The sequence below is a fragment of the Sinocyclocheilus anshuiensis genome, unplaced genomic scaffold (genome assembly GCF_001515605.1).
Source record: "Sinocyclocheilus anshuiensis isolate Anshui unplaced genomic scaffold, SAMN03320099.WGS_v1.1 scaffold538, whole genome shotgun sequence".
NCBI classification, from domain to species: Eukaryota; Metazoa; Chordata; class Actinopteri; order Cypriniformes; family Cyprinidae; genus Sinocyclocheilus; species Sinocyclocheilus anshuiensis.
In genome coordinates, this window is record NW_015544166.1 from 1,466,485 (window position 1) to 1,486,240 (window position 19,756).

The 19,756-nt window shown below is 36.9% G+C and overlaps 1 protein-coding gene across 1 annotated transcript in view; it reads right to left on the reverse strand.

Annotated features, from left to right (window-relative positions):
• LOC107695859 (staphylococcal nuclease domain-containing protein 1-like) overlaps positions 1-19,756 on the reverse strand; it is a 200,156-nt gene that overhangs the window by 154,587 nt on the left and 25,813 nt on the right. Inside the window, exons 9-12 of the mRNA XM_016495938.1 lie at positions 16,353-16,454; positions 9,462-9,568; positions 5,977-6,087; positions 4,951-5,023 (exon numbers count right to left, since the gene is read on the reverse strand). Of these exons, the coding sequence (XP_016351424.1) occupies positions 4,951-5,023; positions 5,977-6,087; positions 9,462-9,568; positions 16,353-16,454 (393 nt within the window). The remainder of the gene's footprint in view (positions 1-4,950; positions 5,024-5,976; positions 6,088-9,461; positions 9,569-16,352; positions 16,455-19,756) is intronic.

The window sequence follows — 19,756 nt, forward strand, 5'->3', positions numbered from 1 at the left end:
AGCCCCAGAAATGTAATGCATTTTTGTACTTATTTTACTGTTATTTTCGGGATCTACTGGGACAAGTGATAAAGATCTACCAGTCGATCGCGATAGACGGGTTGGCGACCACTGCTTTAAACAATAAATTCGTGATTTCAAACTATGCTGTGCTTTATACATTTGCCCATATTCATGTCATTTTCACTGTGTGCTGTATGTAAAATGAATGTTACCTTAGCTTTATTTGAAAAAATAGGATTCAGAACGCACACAAACTTCCCAGAATACTGAGTGCTCTGTTGGTTACAGTGTTTACTTCCTTTTTAATTATATTTTTATTAAATATTTATTTATTTGTACAACCCCCCATCCCCCGTATTACTGTAGTCACACCGAATTACTTTATTAACTAACATAAAAGCAAGTATCCATTAAAGCTATTAAAGCAGCGAACCATTTTTCTTTTGCTCTTTTTGATTAACGTTATTTACATAAGAAATGCACGGATCCGTTATACTGATGTACATTTGATATTTTCTTTACTGTTTACATTCACTTAAAACAACCGACTGTGCTTACAAGGATACTTGTCAAGACAGCCATTGGTATTCACCTGCTGTCTGAGAAGGCTATCTGATAACAACATGCCAATCTGTGGTTGGATTTCTGACACGGCTAATCGTAAATCATCTTACACTGTCAATAAGCGTGACTGATACTCGAGCCAACTCTGCTCTAACTGTCGACTAGCAGTGGGAGTCAGATTGCCCCCTAGTGGATGGCTAAAGATTTGTTAACTCATATTCATAAATTCTCAAAAGAACGTCTCTGAATTAACTGATGCTCGTGCCCCCCTTGACAGGTGCTGGCGCCCCCCTGGGGGCCAAAAATGAAAAGCAGATAAACATCAAATTTTCATTTTTGGGTGAACTATCCCTTTAAGACACAAGAGTTTTGTGGTCCAGGGTCACAAATGTTAATTAAATTACTACAATTATATTGGCTTTATATCGGCCAACCTGCTTTCCAAGATATCGGCATTGGCTGTCAAAAAAACAATATCGGTCGACCACTATAAAGGATATGACAATGTTCATGTATTTAGTCTTGGCGGAATACTAGATCTGCTACACTGCTGCTGCAAAGCAAGTACAGGAACTTGCTACTGCCAATAGATACACCGATACGGTGCTGTGAGTTTTTAAGACATACTGCCACTGTAAAAATAGCATATATAAAAACACATAGCAGATTTATACAGGTGGAGCTGGGGAAGGTGGAGGATTTCAGAGGAACTTTGAAAGCACGCTGCGAAATGCTCTAGTGAATGCCAACCAGCCATCTGAATGTAAAGCATTCAGCTTGTGCCAAGTAGTTTAATGCTGTGAATATGCGTTAACGACCCATCACCCTGTGCCATTTAGAGTTTCATGACAGAACTTGGTATTTATTTGTTATAAATATTTATTTTTATATTTACGTCTTTTTTTGGTTATAATTTTTTCATCTTTAATTGTTCTTTGCATTTTTTACTTGTTCTATGCATTTATTTTATACTTATTAATTTGTATGCTTGTTATAAAAAGTATAAAATTAAATGCATGTGTTTTTATTTACTTTCTTTTTTAGACTTAGCTATTATACTTCACTAGTTATTATACTTGCTTAGATAGATGTTACTTGATTTTGTACAAACAAAATGCCACATTAAACGTTGCAGTTGTCATGACAATCACTATATGTCTGGGTCATTTTAAAGAACATTTTTATAGAATTTAAATATGTATTGATAGCATGATTAAATGCATAATTTTTGCAATACAAAAATAGTTATGCAATAAAAATGCATTCATTAATGCAACATATTAATATAATTGCACTAAAACAGCACCCTTATTTTATTTACTGATTGCATCAAATTTTTGAACAAAATTTTGCAAATGCGCCTTCACTGGCTACCTTGGCTGGTTTACTTACATTAGTTTACATACTTTTGATTTGTAATTCAAATGTGGACTAGAAAACAACAGGCCAAGTGGAAGATAACAGTTTGACACTGTGAGCCATTATGGGAGTAGGGCAGCTCTATTTCAAGAGTGTCCTGACCAAGGGTGTACTTTTAGAAGTGAGATTGGCCATCTTTCTGTTTGACGGGTGTGTAACAGAGACACTTCAGATTTCACTTTAAATATTGCTGCTTCCTGTGACTCAGCACACCAGGGCCGCCCACCGCAGCTGGAAATACAGCCATGACCCACACGAAGAACAAGACACCAAAAGAGAAAGTAAGAGAAAAGAAAACAAACACATCCAAAGATAAATGGTCCTTTCAGACCAACGACATAGTCCCAATCCAAATGACATTACTCTGACTGTCAGTCATATAACGAGGGAATCTTGTTTCTGGATGAGAAATGAGAATGTTACCGTTTGAGAGTGACACACTCTTTTCTCTCACTCTAAATGCCTCCCACACAAACTCGGGTATAAATAACATCCTGAAAAAGTTCGCAGACAGCTGCCATATACTTCATTAAAACCTGAGGAGCTCATTCATAAACGCAGAGATGAGACAGAGAGGAAGGAGAGAGTTGAGGAGAGGTGAACAGGAAGTCAGCGGCTATTAAACGTCAGTTGCTTCACACACCAAGTAACAAGCCTGTCACCCAGCAAATGACATTTACAAGCCAAGTAAAATTTAATCTTCATTTGGTAAGGCACCCAAACAGATTCGCCTAAAAACAACTTTAGAGCTACGAGCATGATGACTTTATGGGTATAAAGACTATTTTTAGAGAGGCGTTCATTACTTTAATGGTCAGGGCCGTAATGCAGCAATAAATCAGCTGTCATATGACGAAGCTTTAACATCAAAGATTTGAGAGAGGAATCTGGGATATAGAAGACATTGGTAAAGGCATTGGAAGAACATACTGTCATAGGTCATGCTCAGGCCCAGACAAATTCTTTTTTGCATTTTCACACTGATATTTGAGTTTGATTCTTGATTTTGAAGTCAAATTTATTAAATGGAACTTTATTAAATGCACTCTTATTCGCAGCTGAAAACAAAAGCAGCCAAATATTTAAACTAAAGAAAATCAAATTAGTCTAAAAAACCCACCATGTATAATGTACAGCTTTAGCAGAGAGAATATCTTTCCTAAGTAAACAAAATAGACGTAATGACTGAAATATATGGGATGATATTAGACTCAAAATTATTAATAGATGCACGCACAATTATCCATGTACTGCATAAATTTTATACATGTATCTTACTAACCACAAACAAATGCCTTTCCATTTGAATCTGTGGAAATTCAGGATTAAATGATTGTGCAGCGATAATACAGACATGTTTGGCGAAAATAAAAAATAAAAAATGTTCTGTTCTGCATTAATATATCATAAATTGCTCATGCAAAAAGGAATCCATGCATATGTGGATCAGGTGACACGCGTGCATTAATTGACGTCTAGTTTGAGTCGATCTTGTTCGGTTCATTTGGATTTTGAGAATGCAGTTTACAGCATTTTTTTTTTTTTGGAAAGCGGGTTAAGTAGGCTGCAAAGCCTGGTTTACATAGGCCTAATAAATAATAGTCTGTAGCATTCAAATTCAAATAGCCAACATTGTGAATATGGAAACATTTGGATTCGTGCCAAATGAGAGAGTAAGAAAGAGGATTATAGGGCCAAACAATAAAAAAAAATAAAATAAATCATCTCCAGAATAAAGTCATTAGCCTATAATGCGAGATTAAACTCATTAAATATCCAGAAAAATGTAGAAATAAAATATTGAGAATAAATATAATTACATTTCGAGAATAAAGTCGTTCATCAGCATCGTCAACTTCATCTTTGCAGCCGACACTGACTCAGAAAACAGTTTAGTAATAAGTATCTTATATAAAATATGTTCTAGCTATTTATGCGATCCGCTTGAGCGTGTAATAGGCTAGCCTATAGCCTATAAAACGCTCGTTTAGTATAGTTTAGTTTAAGTTAATTTAATAGTTTAATTAAATATAAACGTGCGATTACTAATGGCTTAAATTAGCGAATTTAATATCCCTTTTAATAATAATAATAATAATAATACAAGGAAGGAATAATTGACAACGTGCCATTGAATTACATAAAGAAAAGAAAAAAAAAAGTTACCGTCACGAAGTTCTTGCTTGGCAAAATTAATATAAGCTATTCTGTGTCTTAAGATAAGTTAAATTAGAACAAGTTCAATAAAACATATTTATTATATTTCTATGGGCAGAGGAGAATAGCCAAACCAAAAAGAAACAAAGAAAACAATGTAACATTTAACATGCACAAATTATGATACTTTAATACAAACAATAACATTTGTATTCACAACTATGTCTCTATTTGAACAAAATGCTGCACATTAATGTAATTCTTAACTCAGCAGACACCGGTTGAAAAGCATTTGCTTCAGTGTAGTGACGTACATTTGCGAATTTTTCAAATCGTGTACACGTTAATGAATTGCACTGGGCCTTGTCCGTTGGTAGTTGTGTGTCGGGGGGATGTAAAATGCTGTAAACTGCGAAAATGAAGTCTCAAAATCCAAATGAACCGAACAAGATCGACTCGAACTAGACGTCAATTAATGCACGCGTGTCACCTGATCCACTTATGCATGGATTCCTTTTTATGCACGGAGCAATTTATTATATATTAATGTAGAACAGAACATTTTTATTCGCAAACATGTCTGTATTTGTAAAAATCGCTGCACAATCATTTAATCCTGAATTCCACAGACTCAAATTGAAAGGCATTTGTTTGTGGTTAGTAAGATACATGTATAAAATTTATGCAGTACATAAATAATTGTGTGTGCATCTATTAATCATTTTGAGTCTAATTTCATCCCATAGAAATACATCCCTATGAATCAGACTCAAATAGCAACTGAAGCAAATAAAATCAAAAGCTTACCCCTGAAATGTCTGCCACCCTGTGAATGGGCACTTCTTTCTTGCTGTGAAGTCCTTTACCATTCTTGATCGCCCTGCAATGATTCAAGCACTGTGTTAAAATCTAAATATTTAGAACGGGCCCCCAGAACATAAAACCATTTCTGCCCCAGCCTGAGAAACCAACCCTTAAACAAACCCACCCATTCATTCATCACATGCCACAAAAGAGCCAACAAATCACATTTATAGGCCAGCAGCTCTCATGCATTACACATGGGAATGTATAGTGTCTTTTGTGTGTGTCGACTGCTTGATCAGTGTAATAGTGGTTGCTGAGTGGTGATGCCTGCACATTACAGTAGATACAGGAGGAATGAGGGATGTGTCTTTGGCCTCTTTAAGGCAGATGTATCTGTGGCTGTAGCCTCCCTGGTGTCCAATCAAATTCGGAAAAAAATAGAGGAAGGGAGAGAGAGCTCGTCCTGAGGTTGATTTCTCAGAGGATGTAGGGTAACGACCAGCAATCTCTGCTAAAAATAAATTTGAGGCCCGCAAACCTCCCATCTCCACAGGCTCCACGGGGAAGCATTACCCAGAGAGCAAAGGACAAGAAAATATAGGAGATGTGTGTGAATGCATGTGCGCTTTCGAGAGCAACACCAAGAGTGAAGAATAGAAATGGAAAAGAAAGAGCAGTAGATAAGCAGCAGCAAGTCTCTTTCTCGAGAGAGTCGCCCCATCTATCGCCGACCACGAGATCCAAATCTCTTTCTGTGCAATAAACCACCCTTGAAACCTCTGCACCACAAATCTATATAATTATATTCGTAGACAAAGAATAAAAGAGCAATGCTTTAGTGCTGGTGCTTGAGGTATAAGCTCTGGGACTGATATTGCCCCCATGAAATGAGAGCTAACCAGACAAGCCATGACTTACTGCACAGAACAAAATGGCTCCATTTCACAGACGGCTTCTCCTACTCAATGTGTGGAAATACGGCCCACATTCGCTAGCCGGCAGTTTTATTTTAGTGTTTTGACTCACCTTGCCTCAGCTGCCAACAGCTCGTCGTAATGAGAAGATCTTTGATCGTCGTCCTGACGGTATCTGATCACTGTTGCGAGACCTTTACTGACCAGAGCCTCAGCAATGTTTCTACAAAGAGATTACAACAGAGAATCAGATGTTTGTTCCAAGTTGCCTTGCAACACTTTACACATTTTAGATATATAAAACACACTATCGTTTTATTTAAACACACACACATACAGTCATGGCCAAAAATATCGGCACCCTTGGTAAATATGATCAAAGGCTGTGAAAATTAATCTGCATTGTTAATCCTTTTGATCTTTTATTTAAAAAATTCACAAAAATCTAACCTTTCATTGGATAATAAGAATTTAAAATGGGGGGAAATATTATGAAATAAATGTTTTTCTCAAATACACGTTGGACACAATTATTGGCACCCCTAGAAATTCTTATGAGTAAAATATCTCTGAAGTATATTCCCATTCATATTCACAATTTTGAGCACTCCAGGGTGATTACGAACATGAAATTATCCAGCCATGGCTTCCTGTTTCACAAATATAAATAGGAGGGAAAACAAAGCTCAAATTCCCTTAATCATCCATCACAATGAGAAAAACCAAAGAATATATTTCTGATGTGCAGCAAAAGATAATTGAGCTTCACAAATTAGTGAAGTAGCTTTAAGAAAAGCGCTAGAGCAGTGAAAATTCCCATTTCCACCTTCAGGGCAATAATTAAGAATTTGCAATCAACAGAAAATGTTACGAAACTGCCTGGAAGAGGACGTGTGTCTATATTGTCCTAATGCACTATTCTATCAAATACCAACAGATAGAAAATCATTAAGTGACTGACTCTGTTAGAAATCTTATAATGGACCATGTTTGGATCTTCCAACCGTACAATAATCCAAACACAAACCTCAAAAACAACACAAAAATGGGTCACTGGGCACAAGAATAAAAGGGTGCTGTTAATTGTGGCCAATGTGTATTAGAGAAAAACATTTATTTCATAATGAAATTTCCCCCCTCATTTTAAATTCTTATTATCCAATGAAAGGTTAGATTTTTGTGAATTTTTTAAATAAAAGATCAAAAGGATTAACAATGCAAATTAATTTCCACAGCCTTCTTTGATCATATTTACCAAGGGTGCCGATATTTTGGGCCATGACTGTACATGGTGCAGAGTTAAATAATGTGTTTATTTATGCAATTATTATTTGCTGTTTAATGCATTAAATAATTAACAGAATTATCATCCATTAAATATAGCCATCCATATCAGTATTGGACCTGGTATCGGTAATACTGGCTTTCTTTACTGTGTTAGGGAAAAGGAGCTATTAAACAAATGTTTAAAATACTGTCTTTGCTATTTCCACATTAAATTTGGAGATTCCATGTGAAAATACATGCTTACAAATAATCATGTTAGGTCTGATTGATTACAGAAATCTGTGCGATTATTTTAAATCAATCAATTTATGTAACTATTTCGGGATAGTCTATAGACTTCAGTTTGCACGTTGTTTGAAGGAGAGCGTTGAGTGAGATTGACTAAGGCCTAATTTGCAGAACTGAAACATAATTGATCACAAGCAGCAAGACTGCTGCCCTGCAAGCAAAGTGGCAAACGCATTTCTCATTGCCATTTTTCAACACAGATATTGCCTTCAGCAAGCAGCTCGCATTCCCCTATTGCAGAGCACAGCAAACAAGAGCAAGAGGCATTCTGTGTCAAGTTTTGCTAATAAAACCAAAAGGGCAAAAACATGATTAAAAGCAAAGAGCGCTTTTTATTTTTGGTGCCAATGCTGGTTTCGTAGGAAGAGTGGTAAACAGTTTCTGCAAGTACTCAATGTGATCCTCTCTTTAAATACACAAACATACCACAGTTCAGAGGCACAAAATACAATATGAAAAGGCGGGGACTGTTGAGGTTAAGCAATCAAACCAAAAAACCTGTACACTGACAAAACAATACACAGAAATTGCAAGCGTTGATAACTATACTTCCTACGTCAGTCCTACTTCACCATGCTTCCAAAAATCAAATGTTTACTGAAAAGTAACCTATTGCATCAGCCTGACAGACTGTCTGTGCTGCCATGAATTTTTACGGATCTACGATCAGTTCAGGCTCTTAAAATATTTATGGCACTATGGGAAATCCTGGAAAGAACTGATTCCAAATCAGCGAAGAGTCAAGATGTGGCAAAGCAGCTGAGCCCTCAGGCGATGTGACCACCTGTTACCCACAATGCTCTAACGCCAAGCACTGGGGCATGGTTGGGTAATCACAGCCTAAGGCGCAATACCACCCCAGACTCATGTGCCTGTCCTCACTTACCCTAACAAGGGACAGTGTGCTAGATCACACATTCACATCACAAGGGTGAACAAGAATCATTTGAATTCACAGAGGAGTCATAAAGGGTAATAAAGCATACGGCAGTCCCAATTCTGAGAGCGAGAAGATTGTTAGAGAGAGTCTAGAAACATTCAGATTTTATTTATGGTTCCATTTCTTTCTCAGTAACAAGTGTCTTTTGCTGTTGGTTGTCAACTGAGACAACCTACATTTGAAGAGCAACTGCTACTGTGTAAAGAATAGACCCAAATTTAAAATCATTATTCAAAATCGGAATGATTAACGAGTGGATTTGATCAATTTATTGTTTAAAGTTAACTCAATGACTATCCAGAAGCAGTGGAACAAGGATCAATAGAGGGGAAGATTTTGTTCTCACAATTATCAGCATATGACTTGAAATCCATTGCACGAGTTACATTACGGTCTAATAGTTTAAAGTCAGCAAAAAAATAAAGAAACATGTATACTTTTATTCAGGAATGACATTAAATTGATCAAAAGTGACAGTAAAGACATTTATAATGTTACAAACAATTTCTATTTCAAATAAATGTTGGTCTTTTGAACTTTCTATTCATCAAAGAATCCTGAAAAAAAGCATATCATGGTTTCCAAAAAAACATATAGCAGTAGCAGATATTGACAGTAATAATAAATGTTTCTTGAGCACCAAATCAGCATATTAGAATGATTTCTGAAGGATCATACGACACTGAAGAGTGGAGTGATGGCTGCTGAAAATTCAGCTTTGCCATCACAGAAATAAATTACAGATATAGATACAAGATATATTAAAATATATCAAGATATTAAAAAGAAAAAAGTTATTTTAAATTGTAAACTCACAATATTACTGTTTTACTGTATTTTTGATTAAATGTAGAAATGGTGAGAATTAAAAAATGTAAAAAAAAAAAATTTACAAAAATGTAAAATTATATATATATAATAATTACTGACCCCAAACTTTTGAACAATAGTATACATGAAACCATTTATAGTGTGTTTTTTGTTCGTTTGGTTTTTTACCATTTTATCACAGACAGTGGGAGGAGAAGGTTTTGAAAGAGCCAAAAAGCAGAACTGATTTGGTAACTGGTTAGTTTACTTACATTCCACCAATGGTCACTGTAGCACAGGTGCGCTCTGGGAAAGCCGGGATGCCACCCGTTTCCATGGCACTGGTGGCAGCTCTGATGTAATCGACCGTGACATTAACCTGCAAAGACACCAAACAAAATGGTTCAATCTCCAGCAGAGTTGATGTAGGGCCAAGAAACAAGGCCTACGTACACAGACACACTATAAGCCTGTCAGGGGCTCAGCTATGGAGATAAATTGACCATTGAATCCACACGTGAGGACACAGAGAACTGCACTGTAACCCTGTTTTATGATGTCGCATTAAACATGACAGAATTATGCCAAGAAAGAGCAACACATCAAACTCTGAATTTGATATCTTTGTACAGGATTGCAAATCAAGCGAAAAGCTGGCTGTAAAGGAAAAAAATGGATTACAGGCCTTTCAGGGTGGACAAATTGTGTTAGGGCATCTAGCGAAGGGTTTGGTGTGTGCATGTGTGTACAAGCATGACTGTGGGCTACTTTCCAAGGTCACCCTGAGTCAGTGTGAATCATGTCAGACTAGACCATAGATCTCCCCAGAGGAAGCCAAACCAAACATGGAAACTGTTTATCACGAAGCAAGAAAGAGGCGGGGACCAGTAACTATTTTGCTTGATGGCGACGGAGGCAAGCAGAAGGGAAGAGGATAACTAAAGCTGATTATTTCACACCAAACTGCTCCAGGTTAAGAAATCAACTCCATTTGTGTCAAACTCTCGCCGAGGTCATCGGATAATCCCGGAGGAGGCATCGCATTCGGTGTCTTCTTGTTAGCTCTGAGCAAATAAGAAGCCACGTTGAGATATTCTGAGATAGGAGGCTGTGATCTGGCCAATTTCGTTCAATCAGTTCAGAGCAAACAGAGGGTTGGAAGCTAATCTGAAATAGTAAGCCGGATCTCCCATCTGTCTTGACACGCAGGGGGGAAGATCAGTCATTAATCGGGATGGCATCAATAACAACCCAAGGACGAAGACTTCACCTGACCGAATGCCACACCCATGGTCCTCTGGGAGCGTGTGGATTGATTACATCCTGTTACAGAACAGATGAACATAATGCATTAGTGCACGTGTGTAAAGTTTCTCACAGAAATGAGGCATGTGTCAAACAAAGCACTCCCTTCCCCAAGACACTTCCCACCTGTCCAGAGGCTGATGAGAGTGAACCATATGCTCAGGACCAATCAATTTCAGTGTGTGTATCTTTAAAATAAAGCGGTGTCCTAGTAAACTAGGAGAGGAATCCTTATGTAATTCAAGTTGATTAGTCCAACAATGAATTGATGGCAAGCACACCAAATGGACACAAGACTACTCTTGCAACGCTTTAGCAAACTGGTCAAATCTACAGCTTAAAGGGACAGTTCACCCAAATCTGAAAATAGTCTTCATTTACTCACCCTCATGTCGTTCCAAACCTGTATGAGTTTCTTTATGTTGAACACAAAAGAAGATATTCTGAAAAATGCTGGTAATCAAACAGTTGATGGTCCCCTACTATGGAGGTCAATGGGGACCAACAACTGTTTGGTGGTTCTAAATTCTTCAAAATATCTTCTTCTTTTTTTTTTTCTTTTTTTTTTGCCGTTTTTTGCATTTATTGTTATAGGACAGTGTAGATGAGACAGGAAGCGAAGTGGGAGTGAGAGAGGGGGCGGGATGGGGAAGGGTCCTCAAGCCAGGATTCGAACTCGGGACGCCCGAAGCGCAACGGCGCAGTGCCCACAAGGCTATCGGCGCCAAGATATCTTCTTTTGTGTTCAACATAAGAAAGAAACGTATACAGGTTTGGAACGACATGAGTGTGAGTAAATGACAAAATTTTATTTTTGGGTAAACTCTTTAACAGTTTAAGGAAGGTGCTCACATTTAGACAAATGTATTGCCGTACTGATCCATATGATATAATGCAAATGTAGATTTATGAAAACAGGACAAAGAGCATGCAACTGACTAGCAAAATGAAATGCTGAAATAAGACAATTTTTACATGGCAAAATAAAGTTCCATGCTTTGAACTAATTCCTAAAGTTGTATGTAAAGTTGTAAATTCCATTTATCCCTCCAATTCATTTGCCTCAAAATGAAAATGTAACTCAGTCTAATGGACATAATGGAAGTTCATTAGGTGGGGGAATCCTGTTGACACTAATTTTCTTACCCCAGGAGTTTAGTGTTTCATCAGCAAATAAAACACAAAATGATTGCATTTTCATCCCCTCTTCTTCTACTCTCCAGTTCTCTCTTAGAAAGGCACAGACAGCTCTGCACCATTGGGCAGGAGTAATGAGCTTGGTTGAACGACAACATGCCCTTCTTAAGAAACACAAAGCGCCAACGATTCCCGCTCATTCAGAAGAGCAAATGCGCTTATGAAGAAAGAGAAAATGAATGAGCGAGAGAAAGAAGAGGCCCATTTGGGAAGCAGATGACAGATTAAATGGGCTTTTAGAGTCATGTCTGAATTGAAAGATCTGACTGAAGGGCAACAGCAATGGAGGGTTTCAGAGAAGCCCAGACAGAACCAGTAAGAAGAGAATGACGAAGACAGAAATGTTGCTAATGGCGAAGCATCCATCAAAACGTAGACAGGTCCACTGAAATGTCTCGGGGAAATGCAGAAAGATTGAGCTGGTGCATGTACAGCAAGGATGCTTTCACACTTGGTTTGACTGCTTTGTCCAAACCAGAGATGGATTCCACTGCCTCCCCCGCTGGACTCTTTTCACATCTGGGTTCAAACAGTGGCATGTGTGAATCATCAACGCGATAACCACCGAGAGTAATTAGATAATGAGTCAGGAAGAGAAGACTCACTGTTCATGTTTTCGAAAGTATGGATTTATAACCAAAATTTACACACAAAAGCATGTGCGTTTGTCTGCCACAGATGTATTGCATGAAATGCAATGTGAACTGCACTCCAAATGCAAATTATCTGGAGACAAGCAGGTATAACAATGTGCGTGACTGGGAGCACACAAAGGCACAAATACACTACAGTTTACATTCATACCAACCGTGAATATTCAGAAGTGGTTTTATTAAACATAAAAAAATAAAATAAATACTCTGCGACCAATGCCAACAAATTGTGGATAAAATGACTTCGTTCTTAATAATAATAATAATAATAATAATAATAATAATAATAAAAAAGCGATAATAGTAATAACAATAATAAAGCGGTAATACGATAAATATTATAATCTAGTATTTTTATAAATGTCCCATTATTGTTATTGTTTTTATTACTGTTATGATTTATTGTATTAGCATCATTATACAATGTTTTTAGTAATTTTATTAATAACTACAGTTTATTATTATTGTTGTTGTTGTTATTGTTATTATTGATTTGTTTTATTTGAGCTAGTTATTAAATTAACAATTAATTAATACAATTATCATTAACAATACAATTGTTTATTATTATTATTATTATTATTATTATTACTAAAACAATTATTATTATTACAATTACAACAATTTTTATTATATAATTTTTAACAATACAATTATCTATTATTATTATTATTATTATTAAACAATTATGTTATATTTTTCATTTTTAACACCACAATTACCTAATAATAATAATAATAATAATAATAATATTATTGATTTGTTTTATTGGAGTTATTGTTATCAAATTAACAATGCAAGTATAACTAACAATACAATTGTTTATTATTATTATTATTATTATTACTACTACTATTATTATTATGTGGGGGCGGGGACAATTACAAACTTGGATCACAAATGGACACTGGTCCACACCAAAAGGTCTATAGTGTGCAAACATCCCAAGCATACATATGTGCATCTCTGATATGTGCACAGCCAAACCTGCTCTCTGCAAGCTTAAGTCCCTGTAAGTGGAGTCTAATGCGGTGAGGGTAGGTGTAGTCAGGAAACTCTGTAATACATATTTCATGGATTAAAAGTGAGCTGCTAGTCTCACACGCCACTGTAATTCCCTCTAAAGCAGAAGTAGAGGGAAAAGATGAATGAAGTCTGCACAGCTCTGCCGCGGCAGCCTCAATGTGCATCAGGGCAACATGTGAAAACTCAGCACGTCCTCTTCCATATAAACCAGCAAACTAATAAACAAAGCAGCACATACCTGCATAAACACAGACATCAAACGCTTGACACTGACATTCCACTCAGTCACTGTCTCTTGTTAACACCTCACACACACACACACACACACACACACACACACACACACACGCACACACGCACACGAACGCTCACACCCACATAACAGGAGGCACTTTGAGCGGGCAGGATTATCCAAACGTGCTCTTTCCTGATAAGTGGATTAATGCAACATTTTCATTTGACTTTTTTGCTGAGGCAGAGACCCTCTACAGAGGCGCTACTTAGAAAGTTAGCCAAATCTAGCTTTGGATTATGTCACCGGGAAGTTCTGTTTCAATACCGAGAGGAGGAAATGCACTTCTCCACAGATTTCCCTCCATTAGCCACTGCTAGTGAATGCCACTCATTCTCTCCATCCTTTCAAAAGAAGAAACACGATCTGAAATGGACGCCACGCTCCAGAGCTGCGGCTCACTGGGGCTTGGAGGAGCTTCTCTACCTCCTTTCCTTTGATCTTCTCTTGCCGATTGTGCCGCTGAACTCTGATATTGATCACATACTCGCAGAGATATAATGGGAGTTGACCTTCAACCTCTTCTGGGACCTCTTTTTGAAGACAACAGTCATGTTAGAGCGACAGAAGATGGATGCAACCTCATCGAATCCACCAGAATTAGCTCATGCTCTTCCACTAATACTCTGGAAACAAAAGTCAGGTACTATTTACCCTTTGTGACCAGCTGGGATGCAGCCTGTAAAGAACGAATGGCATCTTAAATGCAAAATCAAAAGGTTCTGGGCATAAAATAGTCCCTTCTGCCCTTATCTGGCAGAAATGAGTCATTAGATTTGTACTTTTTCAGCAACAAAACAATCGGTCTTTAATGATGTCTCTATTTTATAGTTATGAACTTCTATAATTGCCCAGATTGTATTTCTCTTTTAAACAGATGGAACATTTAAAATTTTCCACAGCAGTTGCCAGGGCAGAGGGAGAGATGCTAAAACATGCCGTGCCTCAGTACAAGGCCTCATACTCGCACCATATTGTGTCCTAGCAACAGCTAAAGAAATCTGACGAGAGACTGTAAACTGGTGCATTTAAAAATGTAATTAAAATTAATTTATGTAACTACTGTGTCAAGCCAGCATTCACAATTGCAGTGTGTTTCAAAGACCACTGCTTTAACTTTTGCATTTGGTCCACCTCAATATGGAATATCTGGCTACAAAAAGAACATTTCCTGCACAGAAATATTAAGATGCTACTTTTGACTCTGAAGATTGATGATTAATACTATACACTACTAATTTATGTCAGAGCACTTCTGTGACACTTAATGAGCCAAAATTGGATCCTCAAGATGATTGCCACAGTCTTGCGCTGGATACATTCTGAATGAATTCAAACATTCCCACACTGTTTGCATTAATATGCAAACAGGCATCTTATCACGCAGAGCGTTGTATAAATCCAACTATCTGTTGACTACTGCTGAGTGCATACATGGGAAATGCAAAATCTAATCTGACATTAAACTCGTTGCTTTCCATTTCCCGTCTCCAGTTAAAAATATTCACATGATTCCAGGTCAGTGAACCAGACTTCTGTAAAAAGCAGCAGCAATAAAATATTGGTTTCTAAAGCAGCCTTACATTCATACAAGGATGATATAAAGCTGCATTAGTAATCCATGCATCCGGTGATCATTTATGAGAAAACGTCTGTGTGTGAGGAAATGTGCTGTCATATTTCTTTGGTGTTAAATCAAATGGGCCTTGCAGGCTGGGCTTTTCATTATTCTGCACATAAACAGTGAATTGTTTGGGTGAGAAAAGTCTTGAACAGACAATAAAGCGCAGCTATACAATCTGCCCATTATGTTTTAACAAGTCCCAATATGACAGAATTTTCAGAACATCCCACACCAGTTTATACCCTGCTGTCCCAATTAAAACGGCAACAACTTCTGATGCCAAGTATTTCTGTTTGATATGAGTGAGACAGACGGAAACACTTCATGTTTTACATTTACTCCTGAAATCACCCCAAGTATTTTCAAAATACACATTCATGCTCTTGTTGTGAGTGATTCATCTGTGCATAATCCAGTGACTTCATTAACTAACAACTTTTTAATTGTTCAGGGTTAAATGTTAAACCATAAATATACTAACGTTTATTGTTTATTCATGTTCATTCATAACATTAATTTAAAATGTATATTCAAATTATATATACATTGTGTATTGTAAGATTAACTAATTGAATATTTACTGTTAATCCAAATATAATATAAAATATTTCTCTTCATGAACTTTCATCAAAATGTAAACTGGAAACTACTTATTTTTCTTCATAAACTTTGGGACATGATAAAGATGTAATAAATAACTAATATATTGTTGGGAATAAGTATTGAAATTATACTGTATGACTTCTACTATATGCACATATTTGTGTTAAAAACATCTCAACATTTCTCATGTTGAAGCTTTGTGTTGTGACATTTTTTGTTTTCCTCGTAAAATAAAGAACTAAAGTTAAAAGAAAAAAAATGTCATTTGTGCCTCTGTGAATGAAGTCGCTCAGCTCATGGTCTGTGTGGTCAAAGTGTTCAGTGACTCCAAACAGAATACAGAAACTCAGAGAAAGAAAACAACTCTGCATCCATATGAAATGGACAGAAAAACATATGGAAAGAAAACTTTTATACAGAAAGACTAAGTTTGTTTGTGTGAGAATGTCACAAAGTCTCTCACCTTCTTGCCAATGAGCTTCTTTCTCAAGAATTCCCGTGCCTCAAACATGTAAGGAATGTCATAGAGTGGACGGAAACGCTTGTCTTTGTCCTTGTTCTTCTCCTATAGAGTCAGACAGAATAGGGGAAAAGAGGAAGACAGAGAGAAAAGTCAATATCACATAAATGAAAAATAGCCTTCTGTCCCAAACAGGCACAACATTTAATCACTTCCTCAGAGTCTCATATGACTTCCTTCCAAAATGAGGTTCGAAGCTTCCCGTCTTCCACCCCCTCACCTCTCTTTCCAATTTTACCATTCTCTTAAAACCTAATATCCTTCCTTTTCCCACACAGCCATGCTAATGTGTCAGGATTGGGAGATGACACGTCTCATTGTTTCGATCTCTTGGTGTTCCAGGCATGTGACTCCACATACAAAATGCTCTCACTGCCACACGTTGATATACTAGAAATAGAACCTCATTTACATTTTTCATAAGCAAGGGAAAAGGGTTGTTATTTTCTCCAGAGAAATGCCAAAAAAACACTCAGTATGCTCAATATTCCAGGCTCCTATTTCGCAGCTGAGGCCACAACAGTATGAATTAACACACAATGCCACATTCAGAAAAACTCTACCTAAAATAGAAAATAAAAGTCGATTTTGTGTTGCGGGGGAGGAACGCTGAACAAATCACTCCATCTTTTCAATGAATCAGTAGATTCAATTACCAAACCCAGTCTGATTCGCTCATGATTCAGACTGATTTAGTTCAGAGCCACTCTACCTGAAATGGAAAATAAATGTCTTTTGTGTGTGTGTGTTTTGGGAAGGAACACTAAAACCACTTCATCTTTTCAATGAATAAGTAGATCCAGTTAACAAACCCAGTCTTATTAGCTCATGATTTGGACTGATTCAGTTCTTAAGAGTCAATGATCAAGTCTCAGCAATTAACAGCCTGGACAAGAGAAAAATTACTAGGGAATATAGACTCATTTCAGAAAGCTATTGCATGGCGTCAAAAGACCTAAAACAAAGCACACAAGTCACTTGGACTGTTTTTTATGGTGCTTTATAACGTTTCACATTCATTGTAATTGCATGGAAAAAAGCGACCAGTACATAAATCTAAATATCTTTTATGTTTCATGAAAGTAAATGATGATTTATTTTATTTTTTTTAATGAAAAATCCCATTAAGAATTAGGTGCCGATATTGCTCTACAGCTACTGACTTTTTTAGATTTGGCTCAATCCAAGCTACAATGCTTTGATGCTTGAGGGAAAACCATAAGCAAGAGCAGAAATAAACTAGAGATAGACAACTAACAACACAGCCAGGATGAGGCATAGCTCGTGGGAGAGTTGGGAGAGATCGGACTGTTAACCCTAAGGACCAAATCTTACAGCGAATAAAAGCATATTGACTTAAAAAGCTTAAATCTCAACCATTTTTAAATCCTCACGCTCTGATTCCAGCAAACGTTTATCTGCGCAGCAAATAACTCATCATCTGCGCCCACGTGGTCTGATATTCGGTATGAAATAAAACCGTATCGACCACCCACTTTTGAGAGTGAGACGCTGCATTTAATGCGCCGAGACATCTCTTCTGATGGAGGAGCTTTCAGGATGGCTAAAGAACTGTGCCGATGGAATATAATACAGACAGAAACCCCTGACGGTGAAAGAGAGGACAACCCATTTTCAGTCCGCCTATAAATATTCACGGCAATTCCTTTCCCCCGAGCAAGAAAGGCAGAGGGAGGCCATGCAGTCTTGCGTTAAGAGTGTGTTTTTTGTGTAAGTGTAGGTAAGAGTGCAAGCATTCTGGGTTTTGCTAGTCGATCATGAATGTCAGCAAGCGCGTTACACACAAATACAGTAATCTGTGCTTTTGTTTTGAATACGAGCATGCTAAAATCCGTATATTTAACCCATGTGATAGGGTTAAGGTACTAATTGAAGCTGTAGCATGAAAGCTCCATATGTCAGTGATAAAACACTCAGAATCAAGGAAGGAATTAATCTCATTATGTCCACTAGACAGCTGTAATGCTGCTGAATAGAGAAATCAGCACACAACAAAAAGCTCTATGTCGATTGTCGAGATAAAAAAGTCTGTCACTGTATTGGGCAAATCAAGTGTGTTCTGCGAAGACACGGCAGGCTGGTTACTGAACCGTGTGAGGAGAAATTAGGATTTCTGCGCCTGGCTGACATGCCGATATTTGCCTGTTACTGGCTCTTAAAACAATTACGGTTTGGCTGCGTGCAATGAACGCAAGAATGGTTTCATTCTGCAAGGGCTAACAGGACAGAACAAGACTAAGTCAGGTATTATAAGCAAAATAATCATGTTTTGATACATGAAGGAACAGTGACAAACTGAACTAGTATTACACTTCTCAATTTCAATTCTGTCATTGTTCTAAACCTTATGATTGTCTTTCAGAGGGTCTGTTTTCAAAATGGAGACTGAGGCTGTTGATCTCCAAAAATGCACCATAAAATAGTTGTAAGTCTATATCTAAGAGTCAAATAATCTTCTCCTTCACCATAGTTTTCAAATAGCATTCACTTCAAACCCAAAAAGTTACGTTAACACTTAGTATAGGGACGAATTCTCACTATTAACTAGTTGCTTATTAGCAATCATATTATTAACATATTGGCTGTTTATTAGTACTTATTAGACACATGCTGCATGACCATATTCTACATCCCTCAACCTACTCAATACCTAAATTTAACAACTACCTTACTAGCTATTAATAAGCAGCAAATTAGGAGTTTACCGAGGCAAAATTCATAGTTAATGTTTTGTTAATGGCAAGAATTGGACCTTAAAATAGTGACCAAAGTTACTATTTATGAATTAATATTTCATTGATATTCATTTTATGACATAAAAAACAACATCTTGAGAAATATTTCAAACATTTTAAAAATAGTGCAAAAATAATGTAACACGCAAGAAACTTTTGTTCAAAACAGTATAAAAGTTTTTCAGAACTTAAGGAAAGATTTTTCCTTTTCAATATCTTCCACAAATTATTGACCCAAGCATGGCTTCAAAAGACTGAATATATTGCATTACATATGAAATACTTGAAATTTGTATGGTGCTTTTTGGAACTGGATAATTCCAGTCCCCATTTAAAAAAAGATATATTTCCGCAATATTTCCTCTTTTGAGTCCCACTGAAGAAAGTCATAAACGTTTGAAACAGAATGAGGGCGAGTAATGACAATTAAATTGTTTGAAAGAGCATGTAAGCATGATGTATTATTTAAAAGTGGCTTGTCGTTCAACACACCTCAGCTCCTGAACTTTAATCTTACACACACACACCTTTCTCACATACATAGATTTCTTTGTCTCGTACCTATATGCACCACTCGCATTTTCATTCCTG